Source organism: Lissotriton helveticus, chromosome 3_2 (genome assembly GCF_964261635.1).
Source record: "Lissotriton helveticus chromosome 3_2, aLisHel1.1, whole genome shotgun sequence".
NCBI classification, from domain to species: Eukaryota; Metazoa; Chordata; class Amphibia; order Caudata; family Salamandridae; genus Lissotriton; species Lissotriton helveticus.
The window spans coordinates 27,488,556-27,507,233 of record NC_136062.1 but is presented as its reverse complement, the minus strand read 5'-3'; the positions used below and the strand labels follow the sequence as shown (position 1 = coordinate 27,507,233).

Below are 18,678 nucleotides of genomic sequence, written 5' to 3'. Positions count from 1 at the left end.
TTGGTCTGTGTGTACCAGGGCAGGAATCGCTTGTGCTAGCCTGTTGGCCAATACTTTCCCCACCAACTTGTAGACCGTGTTGACTAGAGCGAGGGGTCTGTAGGAGCCCATGTCCATTAGGTCCCTGTCAGGTTTGGGCAGTGATATCAAGTGCGCCTCGCAAAGTGATGGGGGAGTCGTCCCGTTTCCACAGCGGTTGCGTAGAGGGTTGCAGCCATTCCTGATAAGTCTTTGTAGTACTCCGCCGGGAGCCCAGCAGGTCCCGGAGTCTTCCCCGTGGCCAGGGTCGATATTGCCTCCCCAAACTCAACGAGTGAGATCTGTTCATTTAGCATCTCATTGTGTGCCGGCGTCACCTGAGGTAGTTGAATTTGGTCTAGGAAAAGTTGCAGGGTGTTCGGATCACAACGGCTTTGGGATTGATACAACTGGCTGTAATGCTGTGTCAAAGCTGCATAAATGTCGCTGTTGCGTGCGTACTAGGGTTTCTGTACTGGTTTGCAGCGTATCTATTGGCTTGCGGGCGTGCTCTTGGCAAATTAGCCAGGCAAGAAGACAGCCCACCCTATCTGCAGCGGCGTGAGTGCGTGTCGTGTGCGCGGTGTAGTTGTGACAACGAAGCTGTTCTAGCAGCTCAGCATATTCTGTGCGCAGCGTCTCCAGGCATTGCTTGTCCCTTCCCCCACCCTCCCTCTCTTTCATATTGCAGCAACCGCATTTCTATTTTGCTTAGGCCGGAAGTTAGCTGCTTACGTATGTTCCAGGTCATACCTATACAGTGGCGAGTGCTGTGAGTGGCACCTTCCTCAGCCACCATTTCTGTATTGCCATTGCGTGTGCTGGGCTGTTGGTACGTAGACAGCCCATTACTAGCTGTTGTGCTGTTGGCTTTCGGTATGAGTTCATGTAAGCAGCACCAGTCACATGGACTGCAGTTTCTCTAGTGTAGCAGTCCTAGTCTGTGGGCAGACAGTTGCTTGGGTAGATGGGGTCGCATCCGGCCCAGGCCGATGGCGCACAGGAGAATAAGAAAGGGGGGAGGCAGCGCTGAGAGGCGGAGCGCCGCCCCCATACCTCGCACCACAACACTCCAGGTGAGCTGTCGCCAGGGACGAGCAGCAGCAGGCCAAGCAACGTGCGCAATGGACAGACCCTCCCCTGTTTTGTCCAGCAAGTGGCGCAGCGAGCTGACAGGAGGTAGCAACGGAACCAAGGAGGCACTGCAGCGGAGGGCAGTGGTATGACAAAGAGACACAGACTCGCTCCACGCCAGTTCGGAGGCCGGATCGGGCCTAGGCCTTGACCACTTGAGGGCGAGGTATGTGGCTCCCCCTTCCGGTCTTGAAGTATGTGCAGCCTGGGGGGGAAAACCAATAGAAAAGGCGCCAAGCAGCAGAACACCTTCCCCGCAGCACCAGAGATCACTCACCGCACACACGAGGCGCGACACCTCCTCCTGTGAGGCCACCCCACCCCCCCCCTGCATTGGTGAAGAGTAAGCGATCAAGCTGGAGAGTGGGGGACAAAAAGGCAGCTGAAGAACGTCTAAAGGGCACCAAAGCAGCGCAGACTTGCCCCGCATCAGGCAAGAAGGCACGAAGGCAGCAACCACACGGGACAGAACAAGGAGACCCCCTCCTCCCCGCCTGCCCTGGAGCAAGCGTAATTGCCGCGAAGCAAGTAAGCCAGAGACCGCACCGTAGCGACAGGGGAGGGTAACACAGATATAAAGTTAAAAAAACATAACAGATGTTAGCATCCCAGTGATAATGGGCAAACATTCACATCCTTCTAAAGCTGTGGTCTTCAAACTGTGGGGCCCGACCCCCAAGGGGGGTGTGAATTGATAGAAAGGGGGTCGCACATTCCTGATCACACTTCTGCCTATTAATATTATTTCCATTAGTAGTGCGCTACTGTTACAAAAAGGTGTGCTGGGCTAATAACCATCCATCTGTTGCCTGAAATGGCAAATGAGAAACCCACAGCAGGGGAAGGAGAACCAGCCAAATGGGGTAACCTACAGCGCGTAGAGCCAGGTTTTTATAGGTTTCTAAAGGATAATAGATTCTTGGTGGAGCGAAGCAAAGGAGGGTGCAGGTTTCATAACTGTGCGTCCTGCACCAAAACAGTGAGGGCGACTATTCATGCCGTCCTGAATTAGGGAACAATAAGCAGATTGGCACAGGCGGTGAGGAGAGATGAGAGGGTGAAAGACGTTGGCACGAGGGAGGACTGCAAAGGAGCCAGAGATTTTGATTTAAGAGGTCGGGGATTAGGAGAAATGTGTAGCGCTGAAGGAAGTGCAGAAACGCAAGAGGAGAAGTGAGCGAAAGGTGAGGGCACAGAGGAGGGATACTATTAAACTGTGAGAGAAGATAGCTGAGAGATGATCTGTGACATAAAAGGAGAATTTGATGCGACGTGGGTGAGGGACAGTAGCAATAGGGGAAGAGAGGGAGTACCGAGGTGAGTGCTAAGGTAAGAGGGGAGAGGGACACTGGTTCAAGAAGTTGTGGTAGAACAAAGGGGGGATGTGAAAGATGAATGGGGGACTGGAGAGGTGTAAAATACAAATAGGCAAACATTTTAAGGTAGAGACTTGAGGTGAATGAGAAGTGTTGAGGGGCGAGAGAGGTGACGGGTCCAGAGAGGCCATGAGATAATGCAAGAGATATGGGCAGTGAAAAGACAGAATGGCAAAAGGTGAAGTGAGAGGTTGAATGGGGAGAGTTCAGAAGTTGTAAAAAGTGGTGAAAGAAAAAGGCTTGCAAAGTGAGAGAGGGATCCGGGCTTGGAAGAGGAGAGAGGAAGGGAGGGGGTGAGAGGAAAGAGGCGTGGGTAAACTGCTTAACTCTGCATAAGACCGCCAGGTTTTTGGGGGGACCCCTGCTGCTTTCAGCCAGGGCCAGGTGAGCTTTTAATGTGACAACGTGTATTCCTGCGGAGGGGAAGGCCCTTCAAAAAGGTTGACTAGACATCTTTTTGTAGTTTTTTGCTGCATTTTCGTTATAAACTGGTACTGTTGAGGTGAAATATTTCCTCAGTGTTACTGTGTGTAAACAATTTCAAAATAATGAAGCAATACTATCCCAAAATGTGCAGCATCAGATAGCATTATTTATATTTTCTTACCATACAATTTAGTCGAGCCTGCCGCATTATTTGGTCCTCACCTGCCTCATAATTCCAGTAGCTCTGCCTATAGGTTTAGAATTTTTTTTAATTTTTTGTCAGATGAGGGCCTTACGCCTACAAATTTTGGCTGGGGGGTCTCGGCATTCAAAAGTTTGAAGACCTCTGCTCCAAGTCTAAGCACAAGGGTCAGACCGGGCCCAGGCTACGCCAAGCGCAAGGCAGTCACAGCAACCAAGGGGCAGAGTGCACATGTGATAAAACGCGTAAGTTCACACAACTTTCCGGATCCAGTCTGACGCCTGGGGGTAATTTTAAGGTAAGGAATCGATAACTAACCTATGTTTCTTACAGATATATCGTTACTAAAGGTAAATAACTTGTTCATTAATATTTGTTAACATAACATCTATTTCATAGGCTAATATGTATCTATAAGAAAAACAAAAACCAGTATATTTGTCAACTTCCTTCAATTCCAATGTGCAATTCTTATCAAAGAATGTAGAAAATGAGAGAATATTTCTAATTCATTTACCCATTCTTCTTCTCCATGATCTGGCTCCCTTTAACCGCTTCGCTGCGGCGGAGACTTTGCCGCGGTGCGGGTGAATTTGACACGTGCGCAGATCGGACGGCCCCCAGCCGTCCGACACGCAGGCCGACCGTGACGACAGACAGCCGGGGGGGCCATCCGACCCAGGAAAGTGGCTAAAAAAAAAACAATGCTCACAATTGTCTCTTTACTCAGACCTCCAACAATGATTTCTTGGTTTGCCTGTTTTGTGATCATTTCAAACTGGTTACCCATGTACATTGATCATATTCCATGATATGGCTGCAAAGGTTATAATTAAAATATGTCGATCATTAGCGGTTCCTAAATTAAAACAAATATATGTTGTATTCACTTGTTCAGAAAAAAACTAATTTCTCACTGCAGGATATTTTTCATATGATTACTTGCCATTTTATGACAGTTTAATTCAAGCCGGTAATTCTGCCTAAAATGTGTGTATTTCACCTCCTTTATTATTATTCTCACACTGTGTAACTGCCATGCCAAGTCTGCTGAAACATGTGCAAATCCATTTTGGAATGGTCATGGTAAAAGTGAGTTGGTCCGTAGATATGATGGACTCTATCCCATCCCATGGGTTAAAATGTGGTTTAGGAGACCCTTGTGGATGAGGATAACTTTTTGTTCGAGTCATACATTCTCAGCTGTTGGTCCTGCTGCTTAATTGAATCCTTCTTTTTCGAGATAAGGTGGATGCTTTGTTTGAATAGGTGAAGCAGAGCAGCCTGTTACTTGAGCTCTTGGATTATCCTCTCCATCAAAGTGTTTACCCTCTCAAATCAGAAAATTCTGACCTTCAGGCACCAGCTGCAACAAGTGCAGTGGTAATGAGGCACTGTCTCACTAGGGACAGACTTGAGTAGAGGTAGGTTTCTTCTGGCTGCTTCTATATCCTCTTCCATGACCAGCAAGTTCAAGTCTGTTTGACTCCTCTGTTCTGCACTGCTAGAACGGGGTCAGGGTTCCTTCCACAAAGGCAACGTTTAACCTCAGACATAGAACCTTCAGTTGATATCCTCCAGTCGTTCTCTGCCACTGATGAAGAAACCCACCCTGCCCTAACACCACACAAATGTATTGAAGAAAAATGTCTCTTCATCTTTAGCCAAGAGGGTGATAGAACGTGATTAATCAAAAGTTGAAAATTATTCTAATTCAGAACGTCTGATCTGGCCTTCGGTTTCAAGTCTAGTCATATTCAAGGGGTTCCTCAGCACAGACACGGTCTTGTCTTTTAAGTGGGGAACTTGCATTTCCAGGTTTCAGAGAGGTTATTAGGTCTCATGTCCGCTTCAAGTGTGTTCACAAAAGTGATGCACCTGCTTGCCTGCACAAACCCAGCATTCTAATGTATCCCATTTTTGAATGACTGACTATTGAGTTCTCCACAGATACCACAACATGTATTCAGTGATCGCTTTTCCGTCAACAAGGTGGATCAAATATGCTACCAGCAGAACATCTTCAGCTTATTGTGGAGCTCCTAGTGGGCCTTTCCTCTGCAAGAATGCTTAATTCACATTCAGGAGATTGCAAAGATCTACAGCGAGCAAGGCAGTCTAAACAGACCTGCAACTCTTCGACCTGATGGCGTCATCAATTGTTGAAATTCACTATGCAAATCTACAGATGAGCTCCCTGCAGCAGTTGCTCAGGCCACAGTGGATCCAGATTAATTGTCATTTACAGGACCGTATTCATTTTGATTAATCCACTCTGCAATGTTGTAAGATACCATCCATTCTGTTACTAATAAAGCAGTTTATGGGCCCTTGGTCTCAGATAAACTTGGTGACAAATGCCTCCTTACAATGTTGTGAGTCACATCTGAGTACACTTTTGTTCAGAGGGCATTAGAGGACATTCAACTTCATATCAGTTTTCTATAGTTAGGTGCTATCAGACTGGTAATGAAGTTGTTGCTTCCTCGCTTCAAGGGACGCATGATAGACAATACCAGTGCCATGCATTATTTGAACAGCGAGGGAGGTGTTGGTTTCCCTACCATGTCCCCACATGCTGGATAGCTCTGGCATGGGAATTTATAAAGTAATTGGTATGTCAGCAGCTCATCTTTGGGCAGAGGAAGAACTGACTGACCCAGACGATCCAGGTACCTTAACCTTCTACAGTTCACAATGTCCCCTCCTACGCCTTTTGGATATGCCCCCAGTTGGGTTTTTGAAGGGGCTCTAGAATGGAATCTGTGAGCTATTAATCTGTGTTTTCTCAAGCCAGCTTACTGAGGTAATAACATCTTTGCATTGAAGTAATAAATGTGCAAATGTGTATTTATTAGTAGGCTTGTTCCATATCGCATGTTATGCACCACATTTATAGATAGAGTACGTATTATTTATGTACATTTGGATGACCTCAGTATGTTTCTTTTTTGTAGATCTTTATGTCTGAAGCTGGGAAAATTAACCAGAAGATTAAAGTGTGGTTCAGCGATTATTTTAACATCACTGATACAATTGCCATTTTTACTTTTTTTGTGGGCATGGGATTGAGATTTGGAGGTGGTAATAGCTTTTTGGAGAGCCCTTCTAACGAGACTTCTGAAAGTTACATGGATGACGACTCCATCCTGATTGCTGGAAGGCTAACCTATTGTCTTAATATAATATTTTGGTATGTGCGATTGTTGGATTTTCTGGCCGTTAATCAACAGGCAGGACCTTATGTTATGATGATTGGCAAGATGGTAAGTTTCTCTGTGTTTCTTGTTTTTGTGCATACATTGTTTTTGTTTAGATAAATAGAATTAGTACATTAAATAAATAGAACTTTTGTACACTGTTTCTTGATTGTTACCACTCAAGAAATGCACCATTCTTCAATCCTTTACTGTATATAATTTAATTGAACGGTACAAAGTTCATATGTGTCTTATGATAAAGAAGATATATAGGTTCCTATGTAAGGTGGACCAAATTGCAACCAGTATGAAATAACGGTCCAGAAGTCGGTATTTAGCTGTACACATCTTGTGTTGTTCCCTCAAGATGGTTTATGTGACTAAATGTGATGTATTATATTGTGTGGTTGTGTGACCTCACCATGTAAAACACTTTCCAGCCCCTTTAGGACCCTTAGGTTTTGTTTGTCAAAACTTCAGCCCATCCCTGGGCAGCTGGGGCTCAGAGCAAAAAGGCTTGAACAAGGGAACAAGTGTAAAGCATTTAAACTGAACCAAAACAATGAAAGTCGAAATCAACTAGACACTCAAGTTATCTGACATCAATTTATAAATATAGAGCATATTTTTACACATCGCAATGAAAAAGATCCACCAGAGAGTTCCGGAGATATCGAATTTACTTGGTATAGTACATCAAATGCATTTCACTCAACAGCGAAAAAGTATTATCAAATACAACAAATTTGACACTTAATAACCTTTCACAAAGTTTGGGCTGATTGTAATGCAGTCGCTTTAAATCATTTTAGGCGACCAACTCTAGTAGGAGCCAGTCAGGGAAACCAACACGGTCCTCAGAAACACTTATCTCAGCAGGTGAAGCTGTCTTCAGTTAGCTCCTGGCACTTTTATCCATCCTTTGCAGGACTTTCCTATAGAAGTGTTCCAGATTCAAGGTATGAAGGATGCTGAAGAAGCTCTAGAATGCTATGGATAAGATGCAGTCAATGGGGGACTTGCTGCGAATGCTCCTCGGTCCTAGAGTGGTGTGTTGTGAGCTTGGTCACTGGGTTGACGTCCATCAAATTCTGCTTGGGGCTGACAGAAGTCTTTGGGCTACCAACTTGCCCCAGCAGACTTATTCAGCTGTTGTGTCCCTGTGCTGCGAACAAGAGGCCAGTCACCTGGCTTATTGAGGCTCTTGGCATAGGCTGGGCTCTTGAGTCGACTTTTCCTTGAGTAAACACGTAAAGCGCAGTCCATCTTTGCTAGCCACCAGTTGCAGCAGGTGCAGTCCATGATGGTGCAGCCTCTTTGCTGGTTTCACTGTATAGCAGGGTAGTCCTTCCTCTAGTCCAGTCATGATCTGAGTTTGGATTACCAGGGGTGCCCTATTTATGCTCAGAAAAATTCCTCGGGGCTGGATGCTGTTGGTAGTCAATATCTACCATGTTCCTTCCCATCTGATGTTCAATTCCTGCAAAGTGTGGCATCTGGGCATCCCAGGATGCACCAGTCTGCCCACTTCCAATATGACAGGGGCTTTCTCCTGGCGTGTGGACCTCCCTCGCCCAACTCAGAGGTGTGGCTACCAAGGGGTAACACGCCCCTGGAAAACCGATTTGGCAACTGGTTTCTACTCTCCTGTCCCTAGTGCCAGCCTGCCTGCCTAAACAGAGTAGCCCCTCTTCCAAATATTATCAATTTTACCTTCAAAGGCAGCTTCCCCTGTCAAGCACGCCTTTTAGACCAGGAGGGGGCAGGCACTTCTTTCCAGAGAAGGCTCCCATTGTATCCTTTCCTGGAAGTCGTTGGCCCATCCCCGCATGAAGAGCAGAAAGCTATCTCTGCGACAGGACCCTGTGTGGAACCGGTATGGGCACAAGGAACTAAACGCAACAAAGTGGCAACTTTGTTAAAGTTGTACATTGAAACTTGTTACATTAATTTCAACTTGAGAATCAAGTTGGGCCTCAATGTAATGATTTGTTTAATACCTTGGTTGACCTACTTTGGTCACAGCTCACCAAAGTTAGCACAGCTGAGGCTTCACCTGGTAACTTTGTACTAGCCAATTGCCCGACCAATCCTATCCATAATAAAAACAACAGTTTTGTGTTTTTACTATCAGAACATATAAATTACATGTCCTTTCCGTGAGATACGTTGCACCCTGCCTTAGAACTCAATGTGCCTGCCATAGGGGTCCCTTGCACATATACCAGGGAAAAGTCGGACTTTGCCATTACCTTAAAGTCTGGCTAGCAGGTTAAACTGCTCCTGCAGCCTGCAAATGGCAGGCTTGGAGTTTTCGTTTAACTTGTCACCTCCAGGGTGGCACAAGCAGTGCTGCAGTCCCTGGAGGTTACCCTATAACTTACATGCCCGGGGTACCATTTACCAGGGCCTTTAAGGTAAGTTAGCTTAGCATCTTGGCTATTAGCCTATTCAACATACCTGTTTAAGGGTAAGAGAACATTCTCTGAGGTATTGTTAACATGCTTCATTGCACTCTGTCGAAAAACCAGCAGCATCAGCCCAAAGACTTTACGGTGACTATACAAAAAGAGGCATTTCCTACAGTTGCCAAATTAGACTTTTGCTGGGTTTTATGTTGCTACAGAGTATAGCAATTGCTTCATTTGCTGCCAGTGACAGTCGAGAAAGGAATGGGGTTTCATAGGAATGCAGTGGAATGAGTTTTACAGTTGAAGTGCCCAATAAAAGCATTGGCAGGTTAAATACAATTACACATTTTTTCTTTTCAGGGTGTCCCTTCAAAGGAAGAGCAATCTCAGCATGTCTTTTAGAATCTATAATGGAATTCTAGTTTGTCAAGAGGCTGAATAACATCAGCATGCATGTTTTCATGTTGCTTCCTTGTGTTAAAAGCTACTTGCTGCTATGGTGGCTCATTCCCAAATTTACTCCCATGCATTAGAACGTCAGGGCCATAATTCCATATCTTATCTGGTACCTCCATATACATTTTTTGAGTCTTTTATTTTTCTTTTACACATTAACCTTCATAAATACAGTAACTTCTGTGAGGTTTATATATGTCTATATTGATGTAAACAAAGAGTATATATACAGTTCCTACACTTTCATCTCTCCTCCATCTCTGTTCGGTGGGCAAAATATTTTGAATTCATTTCTTCTTTTAAAGAATGCTTCAGCAACTCTCCTCGTGCCACCTAAAAATTCAACTATGACAAGAATAGGGAAAAGGCACAAAAGGACTTCAGTAGCTGATAGTATTGTTTAGACGGATTGTTCCAGACAAGACTTTCAGCTATTGAAGTCCTTGGCCTATTGTGCCTTTACTCTATTCTTGTCATTTTCTCTTGAGAAAAATCACTTTACTCTACACCAGAACTCCCATCTCTCTATGACTTGGCTTTGCAACTAACCTCCCATGAAGCTAGCCCCCTCTGTGCATAATCTTTGGAAGTGCATAGTGTGTGTTGACCACAAGGTGTGAAATACAGCAATGCCTTGCCCTCCAACCCACTGTGCACCCAACTTTCACTTCACAGGCACTTTGGCTGGTGGCAGTTGGTTAAGCAGCACAGCTCCACGTCCCATACTGGTCATCTTCTGCTGTTCTTGTTGGGAGGCCATATGCAGCTGGTGGTCCGATTCTGTGCCTAACTTTCTGCAGACACCCCCTACCCAAGACCCCCTTCCTTTCAGATTTGCAGGTTCCCCAGCTGGGTGCTGAAAGGATTGCAAGGCCCTGTGCCTAACCTCCCATGTGTCCAAACCCATTATGTGCTAGCCTCTCCTGTAACCAACCGCTGAGGCACACAGCTGTGGCCAGGCCAGAATTCCAAATCTCCTGGGAACTTGCCGTCGACGAAAATGACGTCGATGAAGACGCCGTCGTCACAACCACCGTCGACGACGAGTAAATTGCCGTCGGCGAAAATACCTGCCACGGCGCTGTCAACTCCAGCGTCGACGTCTACAGGACCATGGAAGGAGTCTGCACCATTATCACACGCCATGGATGCCTTTCCACCGCAAGTGAGCCATGTCACGGTAAAAATTACTAAAAGGCCTATCACGCCACTTCAGACGTCGCCCGGTAGGGTGCAACAGCTACCTCCGGCCTGTCTATTGCAAGGTCAGGAGTCGGACGAAGACTCCTTTACGCAAGCCACTAGTCCATCAGACCTGGTACTTAAGTGCCAAACCACAGACGAGGAACCGGAAGAGGAGGACGACCTTGTACAACAACCGGTCCAACCTCCAACCCAGACACACGTTACTCCTATGGTGTGTCTCCCCGCATCCATCGTCTCAGACCTACAGGTCCTCATAAAGGATTATAAGGAAAGGTTTCCGGAGAAACCCTCTGCGCCCGCGCTTCCAGCTGCACAGGCGCCAGCTCCTTCATCTCGCCATAAGCCAGCTCCCCTGGTCCTTGAAAAGGTACAGGTGCCAATTCGAGACACTCCCTCATCTGACGAAGAGGAGAGGGAACAGGAGGAAGGTGAAGTCGATGACGACCAGTCGGACCCGGATGCAGACCAGGACTATGTGGCACATTCTCCAGCCTCTCCAGATCCACAGACCTCGGAATCTCCACCTGCAGACATCGGTGGATTCCACAACATCATCGAGCGGGCTGCCAAGAGGTTCCATATGTCCATGGTAACTCACGAAACTGAATGTTTCCTTTACGATTTCAAGGAGCCCACTAAGAAGTCAACAACATCGATCCCAATCATTGACTTTATAGGGAAGCAGGGCAAACAACTCATGCAAACTCCTGCTTCTATACAGGTGGTAGTGCCCAGGCTTGATAAAAAATACAAGGCCACCTCATCGGCGCCAGCATGCCTAACAGGTCACCCCAAAGCAGATTCCGTGGTGACTCAAGCGGCGCAGAAGAACTCGCGAAACCCAGCCTCGCCCCTGTCGACGCCACCTGACAAGGAAGGCAGGAAACTGGATGCCGTTGGCAAACGCTTCACTACCACGTCAGCCATGACGGTGAAAGTGGCTAACTCAATTGCACTACTGGGCCGTTACAATCGCCAACTCTGGGCGGACATTGCGCCCTATCTTTCTAACCTGCCAGAAGATCTCAGAGAGGACGCACATTCACTTCTCTTAGAAGGTCAGACCTCTGCTTCTGAGCTTATCGACTGTGCCATTGACGCCGCCATGACTGGTTTCCGGCAACTGGCAGGGGCTGCAGTCCTGAGACGACAGGGTTGGCTCAAGGCCACCACTTTCCGCCAGGAGGTACAAACCAGGATCTTAGATATGCCATACGATGGCCAGCACCTCTTTGGTGAACAGATCGACGCGGCCCTCACCACCATTAAAAAGGACACGGACACCGCCAAGGCTCTGGGTACTCTACAATTCCGGACCCAGTCCTTTCGTGGCAACAGGGGAAGAGGCCAACCTGCTTACAGAGGTTCCTACCAAAATCTGTCTTCCTACTCGTATTCACAGAGCAAACCGCAATTTCAACAGCGGCAACCACAACAGGGACGCCAGTCTTCCTACGGCAAGTCCAATTACCGAGGAAAGGGCCAAAAACGACCTGCTGGCAACAGACAATGACTTGTCTCCCCGGCTAGCCCCTCCACCACTACATTCTTTACGACTTGGAGGAAAGCTAACACACTTTCTAAAAAATTGGCACACTTTGACAACGGATCGGTGGGTCCTCCAACTCATTCAATTTGGACATTCCCTGGAATTCATCTCAATCCCCCCAACGACACCACCTTGCCAACGATCCCACAGGCACCTACGATTACTTCTTCAGGAAATAGCTTCCATGCTAAAGAAGGGAGCAATAGAGAGAGTTCCACGGGCCCACAAGGGAAAAGGCTTCTACTCTCACTTCTTTCTAATCCACAAAAAAGGAAAGAAGTGGCGGCCAATCCTGGACCTCAGGGCACTCAACGTGTTCCTAAAGACACAATCGTTCCGTATGGTGACTCTGCAAGAAATCCTTGGTCTTCTGGAGGAAGGGGACTACATGACGTCCTTAGACCTTCAGGACGCCTACTACCATATACCAATTCTCAAAGGGCACAGGAAGTTCCTCAGGTTTGCGGTGGCGGGACACCACTACCAATTTCGTGTCCTTCCATTCGGCCTCAAATCTGCCCCGAGGATATTTACCAAATGCCTATCACCCGTGGCAGCATTCCTTCGTCAACAAGGCCACCAGGTGTTTCCATACCTGGACGACTGGTTGGTAAAGGCACCAACAGCGGCCGCCGCAGCCTCATCCTCCAGCGCCTGTCTGGATATTTTCCACCGCCTGGGACTGACCCTCAACACCGAAAAGTCGACTCTGGAACCCACCAAGGTCATCACGTTCCTTGGAGCGACTCTGGACACGGAGCGTGTCAAAGCTTTCCCCTCTCAGGAGAGAAAGGTCAAACTCATCTCCTTGGCCAAGGCAGTGGCTTCGCGGAAGACTCTTCCGGTCCGCACGTTCAAGTCCCTTCTCGGCATGATGTCTTCGTGCATACTGCTCATTACCCATTGCCGCCTAAAAATGCGTCCTCTCCAAGAGGAACTGACAAAGCAATGGACACAAGCCACAGGTTCTTTCGAGGACCGCATACGAGTCACTCAACCCATTGTCAACCACTTGCAATGGTGGACATCACTCAACCATCTGTCAAGGGGTCTGCCGTTCCTGCTTCCAGCAGAACCACACGTAATAATTACGGACGCATCCCTGGAAGGTTGGGGAGCAGTCCTACAGGAACTCCAGATCAACGGCAAATGGACGACACAGGAAACCAAGCTCCATATCAATCTGTTGGAGATAAGAGCGGTCTTCCTGGCTCTACAGGCCTTTCTACCACGCATTCGAAACTCCCCAGTGCTCGTCAAGACGGACAACACCACGACGATGCACTACCTGAACAAACAGGGGGGGACACGTTCGATCTCGTTATCTCGAGAATCGCAAAGAGTCTGGAACTGGCTTCTGGAACATGGAATAACATTGAAAGCGGAGTACGTCCCGGGCAAGGACAATGTCTTGGCGGACGCCCTGAGCAGGGAGAGATCTCCTTCCCACGAATGGGAACTGGACTCGGAGGTGCTGGACAGTATCTTCGAGGAGTGGGGCACCCCGACAATAGACCTCTTTGCCACCAGAGAGAACGCCAAATGCCCAAGCTTCGCAAGCAGGCATCACCACTCAGGAACCTTCGGGAATGCATTTTCCATCGCATGGCGCAACGTATTTGTGTACGCCTTTCCGCCATTCCCACTGATACCCAGGGTTCTCAGGAAGATGAAATCAGAACCCTACACTCTGATCCTAATTGCTCCATCCTGGCCGAGGCAGCACTGGTTCACGGAGCTTCATCGCCTCTCTGCCCGGCCCCCTCTTCGCCTGCAGCAGTTTCCGGCCCTGATCACGATGTCCCAAGGGCAGGTCATCCACCCGAATCTGAGCTCTCTGAAGTTGTCAGCCTGGCTCCTGAATACCGCGAATTCAGCCACCTGAACATCCCGCAGGAGTGCAGAGATGTCCTTGCGAAAGCTAGAGCTGACAGCACTAACAAAACCTACTCACTAAAATGGAAGCGATTCTGTTCCTGGTGTGTGGATAATGGCTTGCATCCCTTCCACGCCACTCCACAGCAGCTGCTGACATACTTATTGCATCTTGCGCAATCAGGCCTTGCACATGCATCCATCAAAGTGCATCTAGCGTCGATTTCAAGGTTCACAAGAACGCCTACGGGGCCATCTCTGTGGGCGGACAGACTTATCAAACAATTCCTAAAAGGCCTATTCAGGTCCTTTCCACGACCACGACCAATTCCTCCATCGTGGCACCTCAATGTGGTTCTTCATCAACTAATGAAGCATCCCTTCGAACCCATCCATAAGGCGGAGATCAAGTTCCTCTCCTGGAAAACGGCCCTCCTCCTGGCGCTCACCTCTGCCAGAAGGGTCAGTGAGTTGCAGGCTCTATCCATCCAGGATCCCTTTCTACAATTCAGGGAGGACAGAGTCATCCTGCGGACTAACCCTCGGTTCATTCCAAAAGTCCCCTCGGACTTCCACCTTAACGAACCAGTGGTGCTTAGATCGTTCTTTCCAAATCCTGCCACTGCAGCCGAAAGAACTCTGCATTCTCTAGATCTGAAGAGATGTCTTAAATTCTACATCGATAAGACCCAACACTTCCGGAAGTCATCTCAACTCTTTATTGCCTTTAGTAGACCACGGCTAGGCATGCCCCTGACGAACCAGAGTATCTCAAGATGGATCTCTTCTGCGATCACCTTTTGTCATGACAAGGCCGGACAGCCTTTAGACTCACGAGTCAAAGCTCATTCGACAAGAGCCATGTCCACGTCTGCGGCGCTATTCGCTGGAGTGCCGATATTGGACATCTGCAGTGCGGCGACCTGGAAGTCCCCGCACACCTTCACCAGGCACTACTGCCTGGATACTGAGCTGATGAAGGATGCAGCAGTGGGCCGAGCAGTGCTTCGCCATCTATTCCAGTGAGGTGAGCCTTCCTACATCCCTCCATCCTTTACTGGTGTGCACATTCTATTACTGTATTTATATGACAATGCATTTTGTGCTTTATAGTCACGTGATATGTATTATCTACGTACTCATACCTGATGTTTCATACAGAATGTGCATGATGTATTGCTCGCTACTCTGATTCAGGCATGTGAATCTATGAAAGACACCCAAATACTGGATAAGAAATGCGTTACTTACCTGTAACTGCAGTTATCCAGTATTAGTGTCTTTCATAGATTCACATGCACCCTCCCGCCTCCCCTGGCAGGGCTCACCTTTCTCTCTAATGAGTTTACGCCTAACTAGCTTTGTGCGTACGAAAATCTGAGAGACTTGGGCTCCTGGCAGGAAGGTTCTAGAAGGAGGTAGTAGCTGATTGGCGGTTTTCTTTATTTGGTCCTTTTTTACAAAAGGACCCAGATAGGCCACCAAGGTGGGACCCTTGGGGCCTGCTCTGTTTGGTCCTTCCTGCAAAAGGACGTGGATAGGCCACTAAGGTGAGACCCTTAGGCCTATTCTTTTCTATGTATGTCTCTAGGACATTACTTTTTTATATACCGGAGGCTCCCGTCTCGACGACGGGGAATGATTCAGGCATGTGAATCTATGAAAGACACTAATACTGGATAACTGCAGTTACAGGTAAGTAACGCATTTCTTCTCAATAAATTTGTTGATTTTTAACTTGAGGTTCTGAAATAAAAACAACCAAAGTCTTTACTTTCACATTTGCATATTAATTTCTCTTTACAATTTAAGGTGCTTTTTTTTAAGGCAGCCTTCTCGATCAGATCCCATTCTCCTTTATTATGCAAATAAACTTCGTTTTTACTATCCTTCTTATGAAAAGATGGAAGGCATTGAGTATCACTGGCCAGATATTGCAAATCACCAATAACTGATCACCAAATACACTCCTTTAGCACTTTACAGTCCAAGTAACACATTTTATCAGTCTAAGGGTTACTCAGGGAGGTAATGTGGACCCAGACATTCCGCATACATCAGGAGACAATCAATAAATGTCCAACTTGCTAATCAGGACCCCAGTCTCTGTGCTTCTCCCCTAAATTGGTCTGGTAAGTACTGGGTACATCCCAGTCTGGACACTGGTGCACCCTTGACAGTCCCTAGTATATGGTACTGAGGTACCCAGGGCATAGATAGGAGTCCCCTATGGTCTGAAAAGTGCATTACGCCACCCATGAGGGACAACTCAAACTGTAACTACAGGCCTGCCATTACAGCCCATGTAAGCAGCTGCTAGCCAAGCCAGGTCTTCTTCAGGATTCTTGTTTCCGGATCAGGGAAGACCTGGCTTTGAAGTTCGGGCTGAACTATTCCCATGAGGCACAGGGCCAAGACTGATTAGCATATAGCTGTGTCTGAACTGAGGAGGCGACGTGAGCTAAAGAACAATGATGGATTCAACCCAGATCTGTGACTGGGGGCGAGTGTCTGAAAAGTTTCAGCTCTCCGTCCATCATCTCCTTGTGTTTGCTATGTTTGCCCTAAGTTTGAAGGGTATGCCCAGACGTGGGCCCCTGTTCACTTTGCCACTGGATTCAAGCTAGCCTTGCTGATATGGGGTGTTACCCCGAAACCGTTCCCAGGATTCTTTTTTCCGGTTTAGGTAAGACCTGACTTGGTAGTTTGGGCTGGACTGTTCCCATGAGGCACAGGGTCAAAACTGATTTGCATAAAGCTGGGTCTGAACTGAGGTGACAAAGTGAGCTAAAGAAAGATGATGGATTCAACCCAGATCTGTGACTAGGGGTGAGTGTCTCAAAAGTTTCAGCACTCCGTTCATCATCGCCTTGTGTTTGCTTTGTTCTCCTTGCTTAACAACAGCAGTATTCCTCTGTCAATCTTCCAGAAAGGATCCCTGGAATGTTCATGGGAGGGGAGTCCTGTAATATACATCTGATATCTGGGCTTTTCCGTCAAGCCTCCATTTTAGGAACCACAAAGTATCCTTGATAAAAAAACTGTATGCAATGTGGCCTCAACCACATCTACAATTCCCTCTCCATGCGTATCAGTCACCTAAAAGTAGCACATGCATCATCTGCACATCAGTAGCACACACATGCAGCATCCAGGCTCTGCAAGAATGGGTGATGAACCTGGTTGTAGAGGACGGGCAGAACAATTTGAGTAAGAATTGGCAAAGCCAGTAGGTCTGGCCTTTTCTGCCTGCCTTTTGGCAATTCTTGTTTTGCATTGGTTTTTCCAAAACCTTATTGTTCAGGAAACTGCCAGGCTCTCATCAATCTAAACAAAAACATTGGTCAAAGGCAAAAATGTTTTGGTCTAAAAAAAAGCACACATAGTCTTAGTGCTCCATAGCACTGAATTGAAATACCATTTGTGTGTTGATGTGCTCCATGTGAAAGAGGAGCAAGCCATAATGGATAGTGAAGTCAGCCAATGGCAATACATTGCCCCTTGATGCCTGCTGGAGTGGGTGTAAGAAAAATGTGAATGACAGAACCATAGACAACTGGAGGCTGTCAGACTGAAAACCCCTATAAGGAACTATGCCTTACACATATTTGTAGAAAAATAAAAAAAAAGGGTCTTGGCTAACATGGACTAAAAAATGCCAATCAATCTGTCATTAGCTGCCAGCTCTTGCTCTGGGAAAGAAGGCAAAAATTTATGAATTAAAGAAAGAGAGGAAGGCATGAAAGAAAAAAAGGACGGAAAGGAGGATTAAGACTAGAAAGAAAGGACGACCAGAAAAAGGAAGAAAATAAAGAAAAAGGAAGGGAAGGAAAGAGGCAAGCGAGAAATGAGGAAAGAGGAATGAAGCAACGTTATGTTATGTTATTGGGTTTTTGTATAGCGCATGAATCACCCGGGAGCATCTCGGCGCTTTAACCTGGGGAGGACATCTAGGGGGTCAGGAGAGTAATTTCTCGGAAGCACTGATACATTTAGAACAGGAAGGTTTTCAGTAGTTTCCGGAAGGATTGGAGAGATGTTGATTTCCACAGCGCCTCAGGTAGCGAGTTCCAATATTTGGGGGCAACGCATGAGAAGGCCCTGCCTCCTGTACGGCTCAAGCGAATACGTGGGACCCTAAGGAGGGCCTGGGAGTTTGATCTGAGGTTGCATTCAGATGTATACTTATGTAGCTTCTCTTGTAGGTAACGGGGACCATCCCCTTTGAGAGCCTTGAAGGAGAGACAACAAGTCTTATAAAGAACTCTCCTTTTCATTGGCAGTCAGTGAAGTTCTCTAAGCAGGGGAAGAGATGGAGATCCTGGGGGGCAGTTCAAAACCATTCTGGCTGCAGTATTCTGAAAAACTTGCAGTTTGGCTAACGCTTTATCTCCTACTTCGGCCAGCAATGCATTCCCGTAGTCAAGTTTGCTCATAACCAAAGCCTGAACTATGGTTCTGCGATGTTCTAATGGTAAATAGGGGAGAGTTTTGCGTAGCAGCCGGAGGCTATAGTAACATGACCCTGCTATGGATTTGATGTTATCTTTCATGGAAAGTTTGTGGTCAAGTTGGATACCCAAGCTTTTAACTGAGGAGGAGGGGGTGGGGGCCTCGCCCAACTCTGCTGGCCACCAGTCGGCTGACCAGTAGTGGGCGGCTTTACCCAGGATCATCAGCTCAGTTTTTCCAGGGTTAAGCTGGAGACACCGTTCCCTCATCCACTCCGAGATAGCCAGCATTCCTCTTGAGAACCGAAATTTCTCATCCATGCGGTTTGAGCCGATCGAGAATAGCAGTTGAGTATCGTCGGCATATGATACAA

At 47.2% G+C, this 18,678-nt stretch overlaps 1 protein-coding gene and 1 long non-coding RNA gene across 2 annotated transcripts in view; one reads left to right on the top strand and one right to left on the bottom strand.

Annotated features, from left to right (window-relative positions):
* LOC144826435 (transient receptor potential cation channel subfamily M member 7-like) overlaps nucleotides 1-18,678 on the top strand; it is a 2,236,140-nt gene that overhangs the window by 1,100,904 nt on the left and 1,116,558 nt on the right. Inside the window, exon 21 of the mRNA XM_078684762.1 lies at nucleotides 6,114-6,422. Within this exon, the coding sequence (XP_078540888.1) occupies nucleotides 6,114-6,422 (309 nt within the window). The remainder of the gene's footprint in view (nucleotides 1-6,113; nucleotides 6,423-18,678) is intronic.
* Nucleotides 1-18,678, bottom strand: part of LOC144826437 (uncharacterized) — an 871,719-nt gene that overhangs the window by 586,671 nt on the left and 266,370 nt on the right. The gene's annotated exons all lie outside the window — the stretch shown is intronic.